The following is a 21,608-nucleotide window of genomic DNA, read 5'->3' as shown; positions in this document are numbered from 1 at the left end:
CCAAAGCTTAAGTGTGGTCCGTGCTTTCGATCCTTGGGGGCCAAGGTACCGGTAGATTCGCAGAGCTTGATTGGCTGCGCATTTGACTTTCGTTCCTCCCCATCGCCTTTGAATCTCGAATTGGTCAGCCTCGCCCAACGTCACTTGCCCTTTACGCGACGCGCTTTCCAGCCTCTGGAACGCATCGCCGTTTGTCGCGAACATCACCAGCCGGCCTCTTCGCCGGCTCGACGCGCCGCAAGTCGTCTCGATTGCGCCTGGAGATACATACGTCTCGCATGTCCCGACCGACGCTCCAAAGGTAGCATTTTCATGCGATTCCCCGCCAGAAAGTAGCCATAACGAGTCGTCAAGATGCCGCCTCCATCGCATCCCCAGGCCAAGTTCGACCCGATCCCCCCGGACTTGGATCTTTTCACACTGGTCGATCATACCCCAAATTTCGAATGGGTCCTCCGAATTTCGACTGCTCAGATCCAAGGACTGGGCCCCCAGGAGTTTGAGAAGTTGGTTCAGTTACAAGTCATCCAAGGCGGGAAGCCCTTGGTGATTGAGAAATGGAACGAGGTTCTCCCTGAGTGGCTTTTCAGTGGAGAGTGGATGGAGAAGACATACGACAAGAAGCGTGAGTGTAGTCACCTTTAGCCCAATTGCGGCAGCAGCTGACATCAAGACAGAGGAAAATGTCCGTGACATTACCGGCCAGACCGAGATTCCGATGACCACAGGCCACTATATGAGAGCCATGAAGCAACTCACCGACCAATGGACACCGACCAATTACCGAGACGAGAGACGGCAACGCCTTTACCTGAAAGACATCGACTGTCCTCCCGAATGGCAAGAACACCTGCAGAAAGTCATTCCTCCCAATCTATTTTACATGAACGAAAACGTCACGCAAAAGGGAGCTCCAGATATTCGAGAAAGTGATCCATTTCGTGGCTTTGGCGATAGATCAAAGGTGGCACCTGCGGGAGATCTCATGTCAAGCCTCCCCGAGGAGATGCGAGCACAGAACCTCATGTGCTATATCGGACACGAAGGAACATTCACCCCGGCGCATCGTGAAATGTGCGCCAGTCTCGGACAGAACATCATGGTTGAGGCTTCGGGAAGTGAGAATGGGGAGAAACCTGGAAGCTCTATCTGGTTCATGACAGAGACCAAGGATCGAGAAGTCGTCCGCGAGTACTTCCTGTCTATGCTCGGCCACGATATCGAGATCGAGAAGCATTTTGCTCAGATCAACGCCTGGAAAAAAGCAACCTTCCCTGTTTACATTGTCGAGCAGAAGCCCGGCGATTTTATTCTCATTCCCCCTCTGGCCCCCCACCAGGTCTGGAATAGGGGTACGCGCACCATGAAGGTCGCGTGGAACCGCACGACTGTCGAAACCCTGGACATGGCACTTCACGAGGCCCTTCCCAAAGCTCGTCTTGTCTGTCGCGATGAGCAGTACAAAAACAAAGCTATCATCTACTACACGCTCAAGAAATACTTTGCGCAGATGGTAAAGGCCGAGCAGGACAGCGAGATGGGCATTGCCGGTCTAAGCTCGGAGCTTTTCCGGTCATCCTCACGGTATAAGCAGCTTGCGAAGGATTTCCGCCATCTATTCTCACTCTACACTGAGATTCTCGTCGACGAAATGTTTGCGACCAAGGAGAAGAACGTCGAGTATGTCGAGTACGATTCTTGCGTCACCTGCTCGTACTGCAGATCGAACATTTTCAACAGATTCTTGACCTGCAAGCACTGTGTTCGGACCCTAGTCAACGGGGACGAGGATGCATACGACGTCTGTATGGAATGCTACGCCATGGGACGATCCTGTGTCTGCATATCCAAACTTCAATGGTGCGAGCAATGGTCGTGGGAACAACTGACGGAGAACTACGAACTCTGGCGGGCGATGATCATCAAGAATGACGGCTTCGTTGATATAGAGCTATCACCTCAGCCCCTTGAAATCGCTTGCACCCGGCGAGGCAAAAAGGCACTGGCCGAAATTTGCCAGGAGGGCTTGCATAGGCGACCTTTCAAAGACATTTCGAGGCTTGACGAGGACAAGCCACTCACTGAGTCCGAGCCCGAGCCAGAATTGGACGACAACGGCAAGCCCAAGAAGAAAAAGTACAAACGTAAGAAGAAGAAGGGAGAACTTCGTCGCTGCCACGTTTGCTGTCACAAGGACTACGCCTACAAGGTGCAAGAATGCTCAAACCCAGAGTGCAAAGAAAGCTACTGCTACGGCGTACTTTACCGCGCATTTGATCAGATGCCACAGACGGTACAGGAGAACGAGAATTGGCTTTGCCCAAAGTGTCTGGGCATATGCAATTGCGGCGCATGTCGCCGTGCCGAGAGCGGCAACCCCTATACGCCAAAGAACACCCTTCTTGGTCATGATACCCGGGCCATTGCGGATGATAGAAGTGTTGAGGCCCTCGTCGACTTCCGCGTGCACAATCTCAACTGGCTCAAGACAGCTGGTGAAGAAGGCCGCAGTGCGAACAGCAAACGTATGAAGGAGCTACGGGAGAAGGCTGACACCGCGAAGGCTCAGGAGAGTGCTTCTCTGACTGCCGAAGACATCGCTAATGGCGCTCATGGTGCTGCCACGTTCGCGGAGGGTGGAACGAACGGATACGGAGATCAAAGTAATGTCATCGGTGAAGAGGACGAACATCAAGCTGATGATCAAGGCGATCTCAACGCCACTCAAGACATATCGCAGATGGACATTGACCCGTCTGCTCCAGTGGCTAACATGAATGGGGGTCCCGAATGGGACCAGTCAGCATACCCGGATCCCTTGGGCATGGACGGCCAACCCATGTTCGGCATGGGTTACTATCAACAAAGTGGCCCAGATCAGATTCTATTCGACCCGTTCCAAATGCCTTCAACGGACGCCATGGTGTTTGATGAGGAGGCTGAGTACGTCAAGAACATGTTGCGGACGCAGAAGCGGAAGGCAAAACAGGAAAATGACCTGGATCCAGACTTCCATGGGCCCAGGCCCCAAAATAGGAAGAAGGCAAAGCAAGACGACAGTGCTGATGAATCTGCCATGGATCCGGCGTTATTTGGTTCGGCACAACCTGCTGCCGCGGGCGCCGCACCCGAAGCTGCTGAGGGTGATATTACCGAACCAGCCGGTGTGAGCGGTGGTCCTGAGGATGAAGCCTCGGCCCAGCTCGAAAGAGAGGCAGTTCAGGCAGGTGGTCCTGCACGACGCGGGATACCAGCTCCTCAATTCCCGGCAAACGTTCCTTCATTGCGACATGCGAGGCCTAGAGCGTCTTATGCCGAGCCAGAAGAGCCAATGATCGACGACCCCGATGACATGGTGCCAGCTTTCAATAAAAGGCCACCGGTCCAGGACGATGAGCCGGAGGCGGGCGATGCCAGTAATGATCCCAGAGACTTGGCTTCTGACGCTGTACGCGCTCTCGTCCAGAAGGGGACTGATGCTGCGGCCGCCACCGCCGCCGCTGACGGAGCCGAAACGCCCACAGTACCGAGGAGGCGAGGCAGGCCGCCGCGGAGCGCGAACTCGACGCCGGCTTCGGCGCCGAGGGCCTCTCTAGCCGATGCTGTTTCAAAGCCGTCTGAACTTGCAGCAAGAAATGCAGCGAAGAAACGCGAAGAACGAGCATCGCGACGGTCGGGCCTCAGCCGCGTTGTGACTATAGATGGAGCCAGCTCGTTCAACCCGAGAGCTAGGGGCAACACAGTCAGCGACGACGACGATGATGCTGATGACGAAGACGCAGCTCACGATGTGACTGAAGCTGAACTCGAGGCTCAACTTGAGCGAGAGTTGGCTGGAGAAGGACCATCCCAGAGTGCACCCGTCACCTCCATCGAAAACGAGATGGCGGAGGCAACCGCAGCACCGCCTAAGAAGCGCCGTGGTCGACCGCCCAAGAACAAGACTGCCACGGTAGAGAAAGTACCCATTGACCGATCACCACCCCCGCCTCCTCCGGGTGCCACAAAGATGATGTCAATGGCGGCTCGTGTTGCAGCTCGCGGAGGAAAGTTTAAAATTACTTCGCGCAAGTCGCGAGATGCGAGCGCGAAGCAGACTCCGACACCAACTCAGGCGTCTTCTGCGAGGCCTTCCGTCAGTCGCGGCGAGCAGCCAGCCAAGATCGTGCCTTCTACTGAAGAGACGACGAAGCCAGCAAAGGAGACCATCAGAGGACTTTCGAGAGAACCAAGCGTAGATCTCACTCCTCCACCTCCTTGTGCGTCGGCCAGAGTGCGAGAGCCAAGCTCGGATCATACGCCCCCGCCGCCAGGCGCCTCTAGAAACAGACAATCGAGCTCTGATCACACACCTCCGCCTCCCGGTGCTTCCAGAGACAGACAGTCGAGCTCCGACCATACACCTCCGCCTCCAGGTGCCGTCGGTCGACGCTGGCGCAAGTCAGACGAAGACGAATCAGACTTTAACGCTCCCGTCGCGTCGCCGTCCTCTGCATCTTCCTCTGATTCAGGCATTCCCGGTGACCGTTCTCCTCCGCCGCCGCCGTCCGCGCGCCGAGGCAGGCCTTCCGGTGGTTTGACTGTCGTGAGAATCGGCTCCGAGTCGGAATCGGAGAGCGAGATCTCGTCGTCTTCAGAATCGGATAGCGGTATCGGTGGTCCGGAGCCTAGCAGGATGCAAGGTGGTTCGACTCGGGGTGGCGCAACTAGGGGTAGAGGGAGAGGACGTGGACGCGGAAGGGGTCGTGGTCATTAAAGATCTTGCAAATTAGAATGCGGAAAATAGGGGTCACATCACGTTAGGCGTTTTTGGAGGGGAGGTGGACTTTTTTTGGGACCTGTTTATTGTAGCATCACATCATACCCCGGAACGAATGCTTCTCCCATTGAGCATTTTCCATCAGACGTTCTAGTTAGAACCAAATATCAAGGATAATATGCGCATCCTAGCTGGAGATGAAGTTGCATGACTGTTCCCCACTGTGTACAGAGACATTGTATTTATTCACCGTCTCGTAATTACATGAAGAGGAAAAGAGAAAGAAAGAAAAACTCTGTCGCTTGTGGTATTCGAGCTCACAAGCTACAGCTCGGTAGCTTTGCACTTCAGGATTAGGGTTATAACCATCTTAAGCTTCTGGGCAAGAGTCCCTTTTAGTACTGAGAATTGCCAGAGCTGAGCCTGCTTGTAGAGCCCATTGATGGAAGAATACACAATGAGGAAAAGGTTAGTCACGAAGGTATCTATTCATAGTATTCTCTCTTCTGTCGTATTACTCAAACAAGACATTTTTTGCGCCCCCATCCTGGAGTCGTGCGAGCATCGCTCGTTCTGTTCCGCCATCTCTGACTCTGCTTAAATGTTCAATTACCAACACCCCCTCCTCCCTAAGCTCCTCCTCAGAGCACACATGAAGTGTCAACGCCACGGATCGATCCAAGTCCTCTTCTTACTCGGCAGAGGCTCTGGCAAGTGCCTCGTGAAGGTGCGGTGGGAAGCGGTAACGCAGTTGCGAGGTGTACGTGGTGAGGTCGAGCGTCATCTGCTTCATCTGCTCGACCATCATGCGACGAGTGCCCTCGTTGCCACTGAACTGGCCGCCGGTGAGCTGGTCGCGCTGGCGCGTGCAGCAGATGATGGTCCACATGAGCAGATTCGGCACGTTGATGGAGACGGGCTGAGAGAGGCCGGAGAACTTTGCGGCGTAGGCGCGGATGATGCTCGGGTCGCCGCTGGCGTCGAGCGGGAGAATCTCGAGGCCGCGAATTTTCTAGAATGCCAAAATTAGTCATTTATGTGCGATGGATATGGGGGGAAACAGTGAATGGTTGCGGGGTGTCACTTACGTCCAGACATTGAGCCCACTGGCCGGCCTCGACGAGGGACTTGATGGTGCTCATCTCGAGCAGGACGCGGCAGGCGACTCTATTCTGCTCCTGGATCTTGCGGTGGAACATGGCATCGCGCTCGTACATGGACATCATCGTACGGGCGAGCTCCACGGGGTCGTCGATGGAAGCCAGGCTGAGGCTGCTGCCGGTCTCGGCCTCTTGGCCGGCGGCGCGAGGCTTAACGGGCATGAGGCGCATGGGGTCCTCGCCAATCTCGAGAGAGATGGCCTCACTGAGTGCACGGCTGACAATGGAGACGACGGTATCGTACTCGCCAGCCAGGTGGTACAGGAGGACTGAGTCAGTGGTGCGGCCATTCTCGTCGGCGAAGCTGGCAGCCTGGACCGTAACGGTGTTGATGAAGTCGTTCTCTTCCGTCAGGCCGATCAAGGAACCGCGCTCCTCAATGATTCCGCGTATCCGCTGACCATCAGGGCGGATGTCGCCGATGAGCTTGCTAAACTCACGCGTCTCGAGCACGAGCTCGCGCAGGGCCTCCCAGCAGAGGTTAGCATGACGACGGCCAGCCTCGCCAGACAAGTCCATGTTGAGGCAAATGAGAGTCAGATAGTCAACAGCGGACACAACGTCGGCTGCTCTGAAGTCCCGTGTGTAGTAGCCAATCATCCTGCCAAAGTTGATCTGAACAGAATCCTTGACGTTCAAGCTGCGCAGATCGTTGGAGGCGCTGAAAGGATCGGAAGGTCGGAGGAGGCCGTAGTACTCGAGAGCAATGGCGAAGTGGACTGCGTCAACGTAGGAAAAGGGGTAAAGGTACGCAATAGCCTCCTCGAACATGCCTGACAGCACCTGGAGGTAGAAGAACATGCCAAAGCTGCCACTATTGTCTTCAGCAGAGGTCTTGGGGAAGTGCTTGGCTCCGATTTCCTTGATACTGGACTGCAGTTCGGAAAGGCCGTAAGCCTCGCTAGCGACCTCAACTGAGCGGTCGCCCTCTCTAGCAAGGTTGAACTGAAGCCAAATCCAGTCGTTGATATCGGTGTTAAGGCCATCCAGACTCCGATTGTTCAGGTCACAGCGACCAATGATTTTGTAACAGGCCATCCGGAAGGGATCGATGGAGTTGTCGGGAGCATTGCGTACACGCTGAGTGTACTCGGCATTGCATCTATCCTGCAGTGTGCGCTTCAACCGGCGGTCTTCGTTAGAGGCATAGCCGTTAAGGTAGCTCTGGAATGTGCGGTCGATGCTGCGGAATTGATTGCCATTATCGTTCACATACGTAGCAGCCTCGCTGACGTGGCCAGAGCGCAGCAAGTAGAAGACGATGGCCCACACGTATTCACCACCAGTTTGCTGAAGGTCTGTGTTATCAGGCACCAAATCCTTTCGTGCTGAACGTAGCCGGATGTAGGCTCTGATCTTGCTGACAATGTCGGGGCGACCACCTAGGTTGGCTTCGTGGGGGTGTTTTGCGATGAGGGCCTCGACCTCTTGAAGGAATTGCTTTTCGAGGTATCTGTTGGCACCATCCAACAGCCTCTTTCGCATAGATATCGAGCTGGCAGAGTTCGGGGCTTCATCCAAGTACATCTTGGCAAATTGCCGCTCCTTTGCAGTGGCACCATTGATGGTAGTCTCTGCTGCAGGGTCTTCTCCGACAATCTCGCGAACGGCATGGTACGCCTCAACGATGTGTGGCGCATAAGGGTCCAGAGACCGGTGCTCGACATCCGCGAGCTCTGAAAGGATGGGATAGGGATGGGCGATGAGCCGCGCTTGGTTGAGGTTTCGGACCTTTTCGGAAAGCTTGTTCTGCTTCTCCCGTAGAGACCTATCGTCAGAATTAATGTGGCCTGTCAATGAACCGCCATTGTCCGTGGACCGATCAACATCTGAAAACTCTGGCTGGTGTGAGCCGATCTTGCTTGCGTTGCCGATGACAGAGCGATGCATGCTCGACTTGCCCAGGACGCTTGCTCTGCCAGAACGAGCTCCGGTCGCCTGGCTCTTGCTTCGGCGCGAACGACCAAAGCCACCAGAGGCCTCTCTTGTCGATGCAGCGGGTCCGAAAGAAGACTCCTCACGAGCCTTGATGCCAAAGTGCTCGTAGATGCGCTTGCGCTGTGCGTCCCATTCCATCGTCACGTTGTCCTCCAAGAAGTTATCAAAGTCGCGGACCGATCTCTCCAAGCCGTCCGCAATCATGCTCATCGTCGTCTTCGTCTGGAGGTTCGCGAGGTACGTCTCGACGTCGATTTCGGCGGGTGAGTAGCCAGAGGGTCTCTCGACACGGCCAGTCTGCAGATCGAGTGATCCAAGGTCTTTTGCGGCGGTAGAAGGATCCACGCCAGATGCAGCGAGAAGGTAGTGCGCTCTACCATCGGAAGGACGCTCCTGAGCCTTTGTTCCCAGCTTCTTCAAGCGTTGGCGAAGGTCGCCCAGTCCCAATTGCAGACTGGGGAGGTCCTCCATGCCATTTTCACCATCTCCTTGCTTTTTGCTCTTGGCGAACAGGCTGTCAAAGTATGCGCCTGACGGTTGACCCTGCTGGATTTGAGACTGATTGTTTGTATTCTGCTGCGGTTGCTGCGATGAAGGGAAGAGTGAGCCGCCGAGAGTGTTGTTTGCAGTAGTCTGGCCGAAGGTCGAGCCCGTCGTTTGTGCCTGGGGTTGGCTTTGTTGACCGCCTCCAATGGCGCCGAAGAGAGATGGCTTCTGTGCCGTCGATGCTCCCAGCCCGCCCAAGCCTCCCAAGCTGAGTCCGCCTGATTGTTGCTGCTGGCCTTGTTGCTGCTGTTGTTGCTGAGGCGCACCAAACAGCGAGGATCCTGTCGCCGGTTGTGCCGTCGTCGATGTGCCGAAGAGACCGCCGGTAGTCGCAGGCTTGGCCTGGTTGAGGTTTCCGAACAGACCGCCTGAAGCAGGCGTAGAGCCAGTCTGTTGGGTGCTGGTCGTGTTCTGCTGTCCAAACAAACCACCTCCTGTGCCGCTCTGTTGCTGGGTTCCGCTGTTCGAGGTTCCCAGACCACCCAGAGGGTTGTTGCCGAAGAGCGACATATCGTAATGTTTTCGTTGTCGCGTCCAGTCGTAGGCGGGATTGGGCGCAACGGTGAGGGGGATTTCGAAGGTGTTGTCAATGGATGAACGCGCTTGAGACAGCTGGCCAGGCGCGTTTGGAGAATGAAATTTTGAGGTTTGGGAGAGCTCTCAGCCAGAGCTCCACTGATTGGTGGGGAGCGACCAGGCAACGGCCTGCATAAATCCTCCGCACGGGGAAAGAGCCGCCATCCCTCAATACTTACGGCCCCAATTGAGTGCGCCGTCTCCCCCGGCGCGAATGAAGACACTCGGAGTCTATTTCCATGAGCTGGAATACATTTATGATGGCAAGCCATTAACGTGACGAGCCGCAGTGGCTCTGCTCGTAGTTGGACCTCTCATCGAACGAATAAAGCATTGAATTCAAGTAAGCTGAGCTACTGGAACACCCTGGAGCTCTCCAGCCGGATCAGACGACTTTGCATATGAGCTAGCTAAGCATCCGTAGTCATTATCATGTTAGTTGTCCTAAGACTTATTTCCTTTCCCCCTTGTCGCTCTTCCATATGGATGTTCCTATCTTGGCAGGTATTATCCGATTTGTATGCCGCTATTCCATAATCACGTAAGCACTGGTAGACGCAGACTGCTGCTGTTGATATGCGAACGACGGATACGGTCTTTATATGTGATACTGAGCCGACAGACATGACAGTCAGCGACCATCTTTGCGGCGAGATACAAATAGAATCAAACCTGAATTTAAGGAATGTGTTACTACTAACTACTAAAAAAGAGTTTATTCATGACTCGGCGACACCAACCCGGCAAATTCGGAAAGCCATTCTACAGCGGTGGGCTTGTAGATTATACCAATGGTCTCCACCAGCCGTTATAGTCGATCGTATCAATTTGCCAGGAGACGAGGCCCCAATTCGACGGCCGGCGGATGGTCAAACGCCGTCGGTGATGATGATACTCTCCGAAGACGAGTCACAGTTCTCTTTTTGTTGGTAACTATTCAACGTTGGGGGAGAGCAAAAGACTTGATTTGACAACTAGAAAGATAAATAGTGTGATAGACGACGTCAACTTACACACTTCTTTGACATCATTATCAGACTTCGACATCAAACAGATCCTACCACACACTTCAAGCTCGCGTTGATATTGCAATTCCAATCTGCTCATCAAAAATGCGTTCCGCCACATTGCTTCTCGTCATTTGCAACGTTCCGGCAATCTTCGCCACTTGCAGGTCCGTCACGCAGCCATGCGCAAGTTCTTCTGGAGAGACCAATGGCAGTTGAGGAACTTGACTTTGACTGAAAATATTTCCCAGACTAATTTTCAAACTTGCTACGGGTTGGAAATGGCATCGACCTGTGCTTCTGACGAGTACGTGAGTCGCGAGGGAAGTTGCCAGTCTGTTACATCTGCTACCAACAGCCATGTCACGGTAAGCCATCTCTCTTCCGACAGACACAGAATCGTGGCTGATCGAAATTCCCAGTGCGAGTGTTGTAAAAAGAATTGAAAGGAAGACGGTTCTTCGGGGGTGTTGGGGCGAAACCTAGACCATTCAACTTGAAGGCGGCGAGGGCAATCCCGTCTCACAGGAACAAGTGCGTCAGCTATCTGGCCCTGCTGGGAGACCGTGTATTAGGTTAGAAGATATCCACGAAATAAGCCTGTTGGCTCTCAGCCACGAACGTAGATCATACAATTAGAGCAGCCTGGCTTTTGACCGACTAGAATCCCATTCATAGCGATTATTTCCCGAGTGTAACCTTGACGGCAAGCTCCTTAAAATCCCCTGCTCCAGGCGTTGTCGCCCCTTTGACTTTCCCTTCAGATGAACCAAGTAGGCCCAGGCGTCAACCCCTTTAGTAATGATGTCTACCAGGCATCGGAACCGTGTCCAGCCCCGTGTCTAGTCCTATGGCAGTCACTACACTCCCTGTCTTCCTGTCTAAGGTGGGGTTTGATGAGAAGACACTATCACTCATTGCTGCCAGTATGTAACGGCTCTTGATAGGGCCCGTTTGTAGATGGCGTTCTGAAGCTAGCAGCAACCGCAGGCGATGTGATTGCCATGTTTCCAAGCGGCTGACGTCCAACGACAAGTAGACCTCTGGTTCTCAAAACTAACATGATATCGAGTTGTGTTGTATCCTTAGAGTACTCTCACGAGCTCCCTTATTATGTGCAGGACTAGTCAATAAAATCAATGGACATGGAACATCAGAATATTTATTATGATGCCTCGTTGGAGTTTGTAGCTGTTCCCGTAAATACAATGATATCTGACTACGAAGTTGCATACCCTCCCATCATATCCTTCAAGAAGGATCGTCTCTCTTCTTCACAAACTCCGTCTCAAAAGGAAGCCCGTTCGACATCCTCACCGCACCATAAAGCGCAGAGACGTCCAGCTGACGTCCCACAGACTCGCCGTACGCTTTCGCCACTTCCAGATTCTTCATAACAAGCGAAGAAACTCCAAGTTGCACTCCAAGATCCGTTGCAGCAGTCTGAATCTCTTGCCCGCCCAGAAGAGCAAGACCAACATCAGCCCACGGCCTCTCGCCTCGTGGAGGCATGTAAGCTCCGGTGGTCAGGCGCTGCGAGATCATGAGCCCTGGCAGGCCGTGCTGCTGCTGGATCAGATTCTCGACGTCGGCAACTCCTAAGCCAGCCTTCTCCGCAAGGACGTGAGCTTCAGCAATGACCTCTATCATACCGATTCCGAGTGAGTTTCTGTTTGATATGTCTTAGTACCTTCTCTCTCACCAAAGAAGAAATGCCTGGAGGTTCAGTCACTCACGCAACGGCTTTCAGACTGCTTGCAAGCCGCACATCATCCCCGAGCCGCAAGACCCCTCTACCCATCACACCAACAATGTACGGGTTGACAATATCGATGGCAGCCTCCGCTCCTGCCAATATCCAAAGAAGTTGTCCTTTTGCGGCTACGGGGCTGGCACCGAGGACAGGCGCGGCGACGTACTCTGCGCCCTTTTCCCTCAATCTCAACCTCACTTGGGCTGAAATCTTGGGATGGATGCTCGAGGTATCGACAACCACCTTTTTGTCAAAAGGATTCGTCGAACCGTTTGACTCCAGCATTGTGTTCAGCACTGTTTCAACTGCATTTCCGTCGCTTAGAGACAAGAAGATGATGTCAGACTTTGCGGTAAGCTCATCGAGGCTGCGAGAAACACCACCCAAAGTTTCCAGGGCTGCACCCCTGGACTTGGTGCGATTGTAGAAGCTGAGGCTCGGCGCGCCGGACTGCGAAAGGTGCTTTTGTAGATTGGTCGCCATACCCAACCCCATGGACCCCAAGCCTTTTTATTCGCGCATGTTAGTGAGCTGCCAAGTGATAGGTTCTGAAAGGGGAGTGTTCAGCTTGCCTATCCATCCTAGCCTCAGGTGAGAACTAGCCGCGGGTACAACAACACTGCTCATGATGTAATGTGTATAAATTCGAAACTGATTTATTGGAGTACTATTTTATGATGAGAGCTTGGCAAGACACCAAGCCTTTTAAGCTTTGGAGAATTGCACATTGTAGAGCTGACAGTAAGCCTTGATGACACTGCAAGTCCCCCGGGGTAGGATCTAAATGTCCGACGGAGGCGGCGATTACATCCTCAGCTTTTTAACTTTAGAAGCATCTCTCATTGACGACGGCAATTCGTTGATAGTTTCTCGTGTTTCGTATCAGATATCCTGAATTCTATTGATCTAGACGTGAATGCGCATGAAGTGCTGGGTGTGTATATAAATAATCGCGACTTTCCTTCCTTGGCACCAATACCAATAAGTGACTTCTCGCATCCTCACTCAGATATTTTGTCAACAACAGCCCACCTCGTGACTATGGCATCAAAATCACTCCCAGTTCTAGTCATCATTGGCGGCGGCGGCATCGGTCTTGCCACAGCCCACCGCCTCGGCCCCGGCCGACGAGTCCTTTTTGCAAGCCGCTCCCCCTCTACCCTCAACGCGGGGGCCGAATCTCTCGGAAAGGAGGGCATTGAGGTCACCACGCAACAGGTCGACGTCTCCTCCTATGACTCCGTCGCAGCCGTCGCAAAGGCGGCCGCGGCCCTGGGCGCCATTGAGGCCGTCGTACTGACATCTGGTGTCAGCGCGGTAGTCGGGTCAGTCGAGATGATTCTAACAGTGGACATTCGGGGCACCGCGAATGTCATTGATGCTTTTGGCAAGGAAGTTGTCATGCCTGCAGGTTCTTCGCTTGTTTGTACCGGGAGTATAGCGCAAGGCTTATGCCCACCCATGTCCCCAGAATTGGAGACGCACCTCGCTACGGCACCGCTCTCGGCCCTCTTGTCGCCGAACCAGGAGCTGGATCATATCATCAGCGGAAAGAGTAGAGTTGCGTACTATGTTGCGAAGAAGGCCAACTTCTTACGGGTTCAGGCGGCAGCGGCGTCGAGAGAGTATGCCGGCAGAGGTGTCAGGGTCAATTGTGTTAGTCCCGGGATGACGGAGACGAACATGCTGACGGCGGAAAAGTCGGTGGATATGGTGGGTGATATGATTACCGCTGCGCTAAAGGTTCATCCTTTGAAAAGGGCGTCCACGGCAGATGAGATTGCTCAGGCGATTGAGTTCGTTGTTCGATGCGGCTACGTCAACGGAGTTGACATTCTCGTTGATGGGGGAATCAGCGCGGTCGAGTTGTGGAGCAGCATAGTCTATCCCGAGAAGGCAGCGAATCTGAGGAAGTCCATTGAAGAATAGCTCTGGACTCCAGACTTATAGTCGTCAGCTGAAGGAAAAGTAGTTGAGAAGCTCGAATGGTCAATAATATCTCATCCACGACCATGCCTAAATTTGCTGAAGTGTAGTAAGAGACAGAGCTTGAATCTAGCTTTTGCTTCCTAACGTTCCTGGGACTTGATCTCTCATATTTGATTTATATCAAACTGATGTCCTTCTGAGGCATCGCGCCGTGATCTCATACCTCCCTTTTTCACGGTTAAATAAGGTAGTACTACAAAAGAAACCCGCCTCGGATTCTCAGGACATGGAGATAAATGCGGGCACTCGAACACTGAACGGATCACTTCCGTGGATATAAGATCTAAGTTGAGGCCCCAAACATGCTCATTTCCCTCACAAGCCCACATCAGAGTTGGTTCTGCCTAGATATTATGATAATTGCGATCTAGGATTGAGACAGGGAGCGGTATCCCACCGGAAAATTGGATCTGTGAGCAAGGGGATAGGATGGATTATCACACAAATATGTCAGGTGTCGGCCGACAGTGACCGACACGGAAACCCACGCCGCATAGGTGCATCGTCAGCCGAGTCCGTCAACCACTCACGCTGCAGACTTCAGTTATTGCTTACGATGTGGGGTCATCTCACTTCTCAAAGGGTCTGTCCGTCATATATCCCCCGTCGTGCTTGTTTACTTAAACTTGATCTCAAGCTTCAATTTCATCATGAGACTTCGCCGGTCTATCGCAAAAGTCTAGCATCCTCAAGATCTTCTCCATCGAACGTCTCCCAAAACGTCTCCCAATAATGGCCAATCCAACGTCCTCACTACCCCCAAAGTCCTCACGACATCCCCTCCTAACAACCCTCTTCACAACCATCTTCGCCCTCCTCGCAGCCGCGGGTGTCTACTTCATCCGCATCCAACCAGGCCACACCTCCTTCACACAAAACCTCACCAACCTCGTCGAGACGGGGAGACTTCAAGATGGCTCCCGCCTCTACACAACCTACACCGGTCTCAAGCCGCTCGACCTTGGCCTCACCTACCTCGTCGCCTCCTTCGCCCAGGGACCCCTGAACCTCAACGAGGCGGCGAGGATCCAGCAGATACATTTTCTGCTCAACTTCTTCCCGGCGGTAGTAGTCTTCAACATTGAGGCCTATCGATCCAGGAACCGATGGAGTTTCCTCAGCTTGTAAGTCCCCGTCCCTCCCTTCCTCACAACTTTCTCAACTCAAAGAACGAGGAATGGACTAACACAATGAGATAGTCACGCCGCCTGGGCAGCCCTCTACCAAACAGTAGGCGGCGGCGTCATAATCCCCCTCTACCACCTCGCCTACACCCTCCTCACCACGAGGAAAACCTACCTCGTCTCCGGCGGCGACGTGCCTCTCCCCCTCGCAAAGGCCCTCCTCCCGGCCACCCTACTCCTCTTCGCCCTCCCGACCGCGGCAATGTACTACCCCTGGTCCTTCCCCCGCCTCGCGCAGAACCTCATCGCCTTTTGGCAGGCCGCGCCCGTCCTCCTCAATGCTGGGATATGGCTCCTAGCAAGCACAATCTACAAGTCTTCACCCGAGAGGACCGCCACCCCTGAGGCCAAGAAGACGACGATGACGACCGCCCGCCAGCAAACAACCCTCGCCCTCCGTCGCCTCTACTCCGCCGCCATCCTCGTCGCAGCAGCATCCCATTTCTACACCCTCTCCACCCTCTTCACTTCCCAAAACAAATCTTTAACCCTGACGAAGGTTTTCCTCCCGCTCAACGACATCTCAACCGGCGACGTCGGCCCAGGCCTCTTCCAAATCTTCCAATGGGATTTTTGGCTCATCTTTGGCTCCTCGAGGCTGTGGTGCGCCCTCGTCGTCTACGACGTCCAGAAGCAGCGGCACGGCAAGGTCGACCTCAAAAAGTTTCTGGCGTACTACGTCATGGCCAACAACTTGGAGTTAATCGTCGGGCCGGGGGCCGTGTTGGCGGGTGTCTGGCGGTGGAGGGAGGACAGGTTGGTCGAGATTGAGGCGGAGGCTGGTCGTCTGCAGAAGGAGCATTCTCTCTAGTGAGGAGAGAAAGAGAGAGAGAGAGAGAGAGAGAGAGAGAGAAAGAGAGAGAGAGAGAGAGAGAGAGAGAGAGAGAGAGAGAGTGCTAGAAAGTAAGTGAGGCCAGTCAGACAAAGGCCTACGCAGTTGGCTTCAAGATGACTTCCAAGTTGTTCAGGGGTATTGTCACAACCACATGGCGGTAAGCAGAGAGCCGCATGTTACATCACTTCTTCAATGGACCAAAAACTCACAGGACAAATGTACCAGTGTCGACATTATTCCCCGGCCTAGACCGATAATGTCTGCCTCTATGTAAAATAGTTGGAAAAGCACCCCTCGCTATATAATACTCGACACACCCATCTTTGGTCCTCTAGACCGTGTCTGCTCCCTCGGCAGAGCTACATGCATCGAGACTCCTCGCGGTACTCCAACGAATGAGGGAAAATAACAAAGTGAACTATCAAGAAAGATTTGAGGGGCTGTAATTGCCCAAGTGAGATAGATGGCTTGCTGGTTCCGTGGGGAACTTCTTTCCATACCGGCGCTGCGCAACGTCCAAGTCCTTAACCCAGACCCAAAAACCGGCACGGCATTCCTTAGCCGTGCCAGTCATCTTAACCCAGTCCTAGTCGCTGTAGGTAGGGGGCGGAACTCTGTTCCACGTATGTCCCCCGCAGATATCAACTCCGTTTCTCCCCTTTGATCCGAAAAACAAGAACCGAACAAGGCCATATTTTTGACCGAATGCGTGACGTAATTGGTTTGAAGCAAGTCAAAATGATCTATAGGACCTCAACAACACGGTCCTGAACGTTCCTTACAATTTCCGGAACCTGATCCACCTTAGATCCAACCATGGACCAGGCCGCGGCAAAGTAGTGAGGATAACGGCTGTATAACATAGCAGCCAAAATACATGTAAGAAGGGGAATCTGGTACAAGTCAGTCTAACGGGTCAAGTTGGAATGTATGCATGGTGGAGCTTACCCAAATGAACCAAAGGTTCTTGTCGCTACGCATGCCCTTGAATTTGGCCTCGTGGGCCCGGAGGAAGTTCTGTTGCTGCTCCTTCGTAATGGCACTCTTGCGTCCAATTCTGAGTACGCTCGGCACTGGCGCCGTGCTTGACGATGCCTCGGTGACCTCGATTGTCTGCGTGTCGTAAATGGTTGCACATTTAATATCGGCAGCAGCCTCAGCAGCGGCCCCGAGAGCGGCGGCTTGCTTCTTGTCGAGTTCATCTTGCGGGAAAATCTCGTCGTAGGATGGCGGCGGTGCCGAGTTGTTGTTGGTGTTCCGGAACGATGACAGATCCCACCATCTTCCGTCTATCGGCCTAGGTGTCTCTTCGTCTGCCGATCCAGGCCGTGAGCCGGACATGCCCGGCATGAGCGAGGTGACCCTACCCATGAGAGGATTCTGCTGGAGGTATGCATGATAGTCGGGAAGCATTGGCATCCTAGGCAGAGCAGGCATCTGCGGGAGGTTGGGGAAGTGCATCGTCATGGCTTGCTGGAACTGTTGGATCTGGGCAGTGAATTGGTCTCTGACGGCCGAGGCAATGGCTGTTGTGGGCGACGCTAGTCCTGGTTGAATCTCGTCTTGACCCCGTTGGAGGATGCTCTGTCTATCGGGGCGCGGCGTGAACGCATGGCTGCTGGATCGGCGCCGCATGTCAAGCCAAGAGTCTTCTTCTTCCTGTTCGTCGTCCTCGTAATCTCCCGACGAGTACTCGGGGCTTTCTTCGCCGTCATCTGCAGATTCTGACTCGCTGGACATGCCCAAGGGATCCCACAGCGATCTCAGGGACGCGGCACTGCTTGCTCTGCTGTGCAACGAGCCACCGCTTCTGGAGCGAATGTGACGCTCGCAACGACGGATGTGATCGATGACCTTGCGTGAGCGAGCAACATCGGCCGGGCGAAGTCCCGAAAGACTGCGGATCGTGGGGTCAGCACCCGCTTGCATCAATCTGCGAACAATCGACTCATGGTCGTTCATTGCTGCCAGATGCATAGGAGTGAAGCCACCCTTGTCCCGCAAGTCTGGGTTAGCACCGCGTGCCAAAAGTCCCGCAATGAAGCGATGGTATCCCAAGGCACAGCCCATGTGCAACATCGTCTGACCAGTAGACCTTCTTAAATCAAGTCTGGACATTCTCGGGTTGTCATCCAGGTCGATGAGCTCCAAGCACTTCAGAAGTTGGGATTCGGTGCTCATGTTGAAGGTGCTTCCGCCAAAGCCGCCGACACTGCCTGAGGGGCCAGATGCACCCCAGCTTGAGTCACCCTGACCGATAATGCGCTGAGCAAGTTCCTTGACATCAACCATCTGTCCAGACATTTTGTGGCCCAGGATTGAGAGAGCTGTGCGAATGAGCTTCTCTTCGTCGTCGTCGACATATTTGAACATTTGGTTCTGTTTGGACATGGCGGGGAACGGTGGTCCAGCTTGCGTTTGACTTTGCTTGAAGGTAACAAGAACGGCTCCAGAGACAGGCGAGGGAGGCAGAAGACAGACAAGGGATGATTCGCCCCAGAAAGTAGTTGTAGTGGCCTTCTGGTCGCCGAACAGCACTTCCAGACCCTGGTAGAAGCTGGCTCCGAGGATCGTAACCTCGATGCCACCAGACTTCGGACCTTCGTTGGGAATGATCTTGTGAATGGTCGGCTGTGGTCGCGCTGGAGCAACGGCGTTCGTCGGCATGTATGACATCGTGTTGAACTGGTTCTGTGACACCACGTTCACGCCGTTACGCAGTCCACTGGGGCTTGCAGCGCGGCTCTGATGTGCTGATGCGGGCGCAGAGAACATCGGCATGGCAACATTGTCCATGCTGGCTGAGCGATTGGCATTCGTGAAAAGTGTCTGGTCGTTGCTGTTGGGCGTAGGCGGGCCAGTGGCGTATGCTTGGGGCATGGGCGGCGGAGCACCGTTCTGAACAAACACAGCTTCAGGAGGAGCCTGGAAGCTGGTCAGGTTGGGCGTGAATGGTGATGTTGATGCAGAAGCAGCCGCGGGAACTGGGTTGGGCATCTGTGTTGGCGGCGGCGTTGTGTCCAGGCGCGTCATTGCCATTCCTATCGGTACTCTCGATCCTGTGCTGGCCTTTCGCTTCTTCGTCTGAGGTCCGCCATGCGCGTTCGGAGACTGCGGTCGCGATAACGAACGAGGAGTGGTGCTCGAAACTGGAGGAGCAGGCGCTTTAGCCGTCGTGTTCGCAACTGGGAATTGAGGAGCGGAATTGCGGTGCATGTTTTGCAGATCGGAGCTGGAATGAGATAGTCGGAACGGCGTTCCACCATTGCTGAGTGGGCTGGATTCCATCGGAGCGTTCATCATGGGTACCAAGTTGCTGCTGTTGTTCTCAGGGGCTTGGGTTGCAGGTGGGTTCAACTGTTGCGGGATCGGGTGCGTCTTGTGATCGTCGGTGATCATTATGGATTGAGACATCTCCTGTGCGACAACACGATCTTGCCAGTCCTTGATGGTGAAGATGACCTGGAATCCCAACTTCTCGGCATGGTGCCTGCAGTAGCAAGCGATTCTCATCGGCGCATCGACTTGCATGGCACCGGGAGGCGCCACAGGCTCCGGCCGTCCTGTCACTGTAGAGTCTGACACGACGCCGTTGGGCGTCTGCCACTCCTTCACTTCTTGCGTGTTAAAGACGATCACCCGCCTGGTTTCATCGCGATTCCACATCTCCTCTTCTTCAACCTTCTTGATCTTCTTCCTCGCTGCTCGTTTACGCTCACGGGTGATACAGCCGGCGCAGATGCGCACTTCGCCTCCGTTTTGCGGCTTGTTCTCCTCGTCGTCCTCGTCGCTAACGGATCGGGCGTTCATGACGGGGCTGTGAGTGGCGGCTGCGGCGCGCTGGAAGGCCTTGCGCTTGTTGTCGTCGTTTTGCATCGCACTAGTGCAGACGAGCATGGTGTACAGTTCCAACATATCGGGTGTCCGTTCGGCTGGTGGCTTGGCTAGTAGCTTTGGCTTCGAGATAGTGTGCACTGGTAGGTGTAGACGCTTGATACCAGGAGGTAGCGGGAAAAGCGTCAACTTGATAGGAATCTGGGTCTCAACGCGCGATTTGGAGGGTGTTGGGTGGATCGTCAACCGACAACCACGGCTGAGGAAATCAAAATTCGGCTGAGTGAAAATCGGCATTTGTTGTGGCATCGGGACCGGGAGACCATCGTGTTGGTGGTATTGCGCTTGCATAGGCATATTGGCAACCATCTGGTGCGCCCCGGGATCCAGCTTGCCTGGCCAGAAGCCTTGCGGGTTCATAGCACCCATTGCGGCAGCGTTGAAGTCTGGTGCGCCGGGCGAGGGCGAGCTGTTGAAGAAGGCTGACGGGGATGCTTCATGGCTGGTTATCATATTTTGTGACATTGGAGAGCATTCTCTCGAGTTGGTCATCTTCAACCCATTCATGGGCTGCGATATGGAGTATTGCTGGGTCGGGTTAGCTGGGTTCTGTTTCTATCTTGTCGCGCTGCGAAATTCCACTCACTGAGTTCCGCTTGCCGTGGTTTGCGTTTCGGGGATTGCCCGGTGCGATCGTTTTTGGCGGTCCATTCGTGTGGATGGTGGGCATCTCTGGCGACTCCATACTCATGGCACCGGCTGCGTTAGGACTACTTGAAGCACTCTCAAAGTCGAAGGACTCGTCCATAAATTTGTCATCGTTCAGATCCAGGCCGTCGGGCAGCGTCGCGTCAGCATTTGCGCCGAACATAAAGATACTGTCTTCTGGACGACCGACAAAGGCCGAGGCGTCCCAGTCGTGCTTGATGTCGGCTCCATCGGTCATCATTACGTCGGCGGTCTTCCCTGAGGCAGAACTGGCTGTCCTTTTCGAGGACGCAGAGTCGGAGGAAGAGTCTCGGAAGGAGTCGATGAGGGAGTCGGGTGAGCCAGCTGCGACGGTACCGGTAGCCAGCAGTGTGGCTTGGGGTTCGAGCGACTTTGCTTCGTGAAGCGACTGAGGAAAATCGGATATTTTGAGGGTATCGTGAGCGTTGAGGTCGAAATTTGTCGGCAGAGGACTCGAGTCACCGAACGGATTGTTCTCGTCGTATTCCAAGAACTCGTTGAATTCGCCGGTGGGGGACATTCCCGGAACGGCTGGCATAGGGCTGGCACCGATAGCGGCACCAGCAGTCGTCATACCTTGGCCAGAAACAGTGATGATGGATGAAAGTTGTGTGCGTGTTGTGTGAGGCCCGACGACGACGGCGACGACGACGGAGATGGCGACGAAAGGGGAGGAGGTGAAAGCTCGGTCTGGGGATGTTGTGGGGAAAAGGGCGTCTCGTGGTAAAGTGGTGTAGACCAGGCGGTGGAGTGGGGGCCCACCGTCCAGTGTCCCTCTAATGCGAGTCCGACCCGGATTTGCGCTGGGCGAGGTGAGTTTGTGTTTGATTGTCGCACTGGGTTGGAGCCGGGATGTGCGGCGGATACACGGTGTAACCTGTTGCTGACGAGCGGCCGTCGGGGCAATTGAGTAATAATGGTCCTAAGAAATGGTCGGTGGTTGAGCGTTCGGAGGGGCCCTGTAAATCCTTCCTCTTGTTGTCTGTATCCGTTTCCTTCGTACGGTGCGGAGCTGTGGTACGTGGGTTGGGTGCTTGGGATTTCGTAGCAGATAGGGTGTCTATCCTAAGAGCACATTGCTGCGGCGCCGGGGAACGCAAATGTCTCTTGTTTTTCCCAGTCGTCTTTCCTTCTTCTCGCTGGGCTGTTCTGTCGGGGACTTTGGGGGGTGGCTGGAGTGAATGCAGTTAGGGTGTTTCTTGTTCTTTTTATCTTTTTTTTCCCCTCTTGCTATTCTCCAGCCTAAGGTTAGGTAGTAGGAGGGGAGGGGAGTGATAGGTAATATTACTAGGCAGGTA

General features: G+C 54.1%; 6 protein-coding genes across 6 annotated transcripts; 3 read left to right on the top strand and 3 right to left on the bottom strand.

The window, feature by feature from the left end:
• Positions 1 to 131: 131 nt before the first annotated feature.
• BDZ83DRAFT_693465 (AT hook domain-containing protein) lies at positions 132 to 4,965 on the top strand. The gene is made up of 2 exons (XM_060511336.1): positions 132 to 625; positions 678 to 4,965. The coding sequence occupies exons 1-2, from the start codon at positions 355 to 357 to the stop codon at positions 4,754 to 4,756; spliced, it is 4,350 nt and encodes a 1,449-aa protein (XP_060368201.1). The 5' UTR covers positions 132 to 354; the 3' UTR covers positions 4,757 to 4,965.
• A 115-nt stretch (positions 4,966 to 5,080) lies between these two features.
• Positions 5,081 to 9,056, bottom strand: BDZ83DRAFT_610391 (Nup93/Nic96-domain-containing protein). The gene is made up of 2 exons (XM_060507589.1): positions 5,848 to 9,056; positions 5,081 to 5,771 (listed from the first exon to the last, which is right to left on the bottom strand). Exons 1-2 carry the CDS (start codon positions 8,911 to 8,913, stop codon positions 5,451 to 5,453), a joined length of 3,387 nt encoding a protein of 1,128 aa, XP_060368200.1. The 5' UTR covers positions 8,914 to 9,056; the 3' UTR covers positions 5,081 to 5,450.
• Positions 9,057 to 11,126: 2,070 nt separating this feature from the next.
• Positions 11,127 to 12,454, bottom strand: BDZ83DRAFT_610385 (uncharacterized protein). The gene is made up of 3 exons (XM_060507588.1): positions 12,312 to 12,454; positions 11,723 to 12,245; positions 11,127 to 11,655 (listed from the first exon to the last, which is right to left on the bottom strand). Exons 1-3 carry the CDS (start codon positions 12,364 to 12,366, stop codon positions 11,238 to 11,240), a joined length of 996 nt encoding a protein of 331 aa, XP_060368199.1. The 5' UTR covers positions 12,367 to 12,454; the 3' UTR covers positions 11,127 to 11,237.
• Positions 12,455 to 12,600: 146 nt separating this feature from the next.
• BDZ83DRAFT_610384 (uncharacterized protein) lies at positions 12,601 to 13,776 on the top strand. Its single transcript, XM_060507587.1, has one exon. It carries the CDS (start codon positions 12,781 to 12,783, stop codon positions 13,666 to 13,668), a length of 888 nt encoding a protein of 295 aa, XP_060368198.1. The 5' UTR covers positions 12,601 to 12,780; the 3' UTR covers positions 13,669 to 13,776.
• A 545-nt stretch (positions 13,777 to 14,321) lies between these two features.
• On the top strand, positions 14,322 to 15,805 carry BDZ83DRAFT_610381 (uncharacterized protein). Its single transcript, XM_060507586.1, has 2 exons — positions 14,322 to 14,852; positions 14,928 to 15,805. Exons 1-2 carry the CDS (start codon positions 14,461 to 14,463, stop codon positions 15,721 to 15,723), a joined length of 1,188 nt encoding a protein of 395 aa, XP_060368197.1. The 5' UTR covers positions 14,322 to 14,460; the 3' UTR covers positions 15,724 to 15,805.
• A 685-nt stretch (positions 15,806 to 16,490) lies between these two features.
• Positions 16,491 to 20,311, bottom strand: BDZ83DRAFT_571101 (uncharacterized protein; the record flags this gene model as incomplete). Its single annotated transcript, XM_060504377.1, has 4 exons — positions 16,491 to 16,640; positions 16,696 to 19,299; positions 19,336 to 20,169; positions 20,228 to 20,311. The coding sequence occupies 4 exons, from the start codon at positions 20,309 to 20,311 to the stop codon at positions 16,491 to 16,493; spliced, it is 3,672 nt and encodes a 1,223-aa protein (XP_060368196.1).
• Between the last annotated feature and the right edge of the window lie 1,297 nt (positions 20,312 to 21,608).

This window comes from Colletotrichum acutatum, assembly GCF_030867785.1.
Source record: "Colletotrichum acutatum strain CBS 112980 chromosome Unknown BDZ83scaffold_19, whole genome shotgun sequence".
Lineage (NCBI taxonomy): Eukaryota > Fungi > Ascomycota > Sordariomycetes > Glomerellales > Glomerellaceae > Colletotrichum > Colletotrichum acutatum.
The sequence above is the reverse complement of the archived record's forward strand: the minus strand, read 5'-3'. Positions and strand labels throughout refer to the sequence as shown.

Excerpts from the sequence above, each read along its gene's own strand:
- BDZ83DRAFT_693465 (XM_060511336.1), top strand. The coding sequence starts at position 355 with ATGCCGCCTCCATCGCATCCCCAGGCCAAGTTCGACCCGATCCCCCCG. Across the intron at positions 626-677 it reads GAAGACATACGACAAGAAGC|AGGAAAATGTCCGTGACATT; the intron begins GTGAGTGTAGTC and ends ACATCAAGACAG.
- BDZ83DRAFT_610391 (XM_060507589.1), bottom strand. The coding sequence starts at position 8,913 with ATGTCGCTCTTCGGCAACAACCCTCTGGGTGGTCTGGGAACCTCGAAC. Across the intron at positions 5,772-5,847 it reads AGTGGGCTCAATGTCTGGAC|AAAATTCGCGGCCTCGAGAT; the intron begins GTAAGTGACACC and ends TTGGCATTCTAG.
- BDZ83DRAFT_610385 (XM_060507588.1), bottom strand. The coding sequence starts at position 12,366 with ATGAGCAGTGTTGTTGTACCCGCGGCTAGTTCTCACCTGAGGCTAGGA. Across the intron at positions 12,246-12,311 it reads CCTGAGGCTAGGATGGATAG|GCTTGGGGTCCATGGGGTTG; the intron begins GCAAGCTGAACA and ends GCGAATAAAAAG. Across the intron at positions 11,656-11,722 it reads AGCAGTCTGAAAGCCGTTGC|AAACTCACTCGGAATCGGTA; the intron begins GTGAGTGACTGA and ends CATATCAAACAG.
- BDZ83DRAFT_610384 (XM_060507587.1), top strand. The coding sequence starts at position 12,781 with ATGGCATCAAAATCACTCCCAGTTCTAGTCATCATTGGCGGCGGCGGC.
- BDZ83DRAFT_610381 (XM_060507586.1), top strand. The coding sequence starts at position 14,461 with ATGGCCAATCCAACGTCCTCACTACCCCCAAAGTCCTCACGACATCCC. Across the intron at positions 14,853-14,927 it reads CGATGGAGTTTCCTCAGCTT|TCACGCCGCCTGGGCAGCCC; the intron begins GTAAGTCCCCGT and ends ACAATGAGATAG.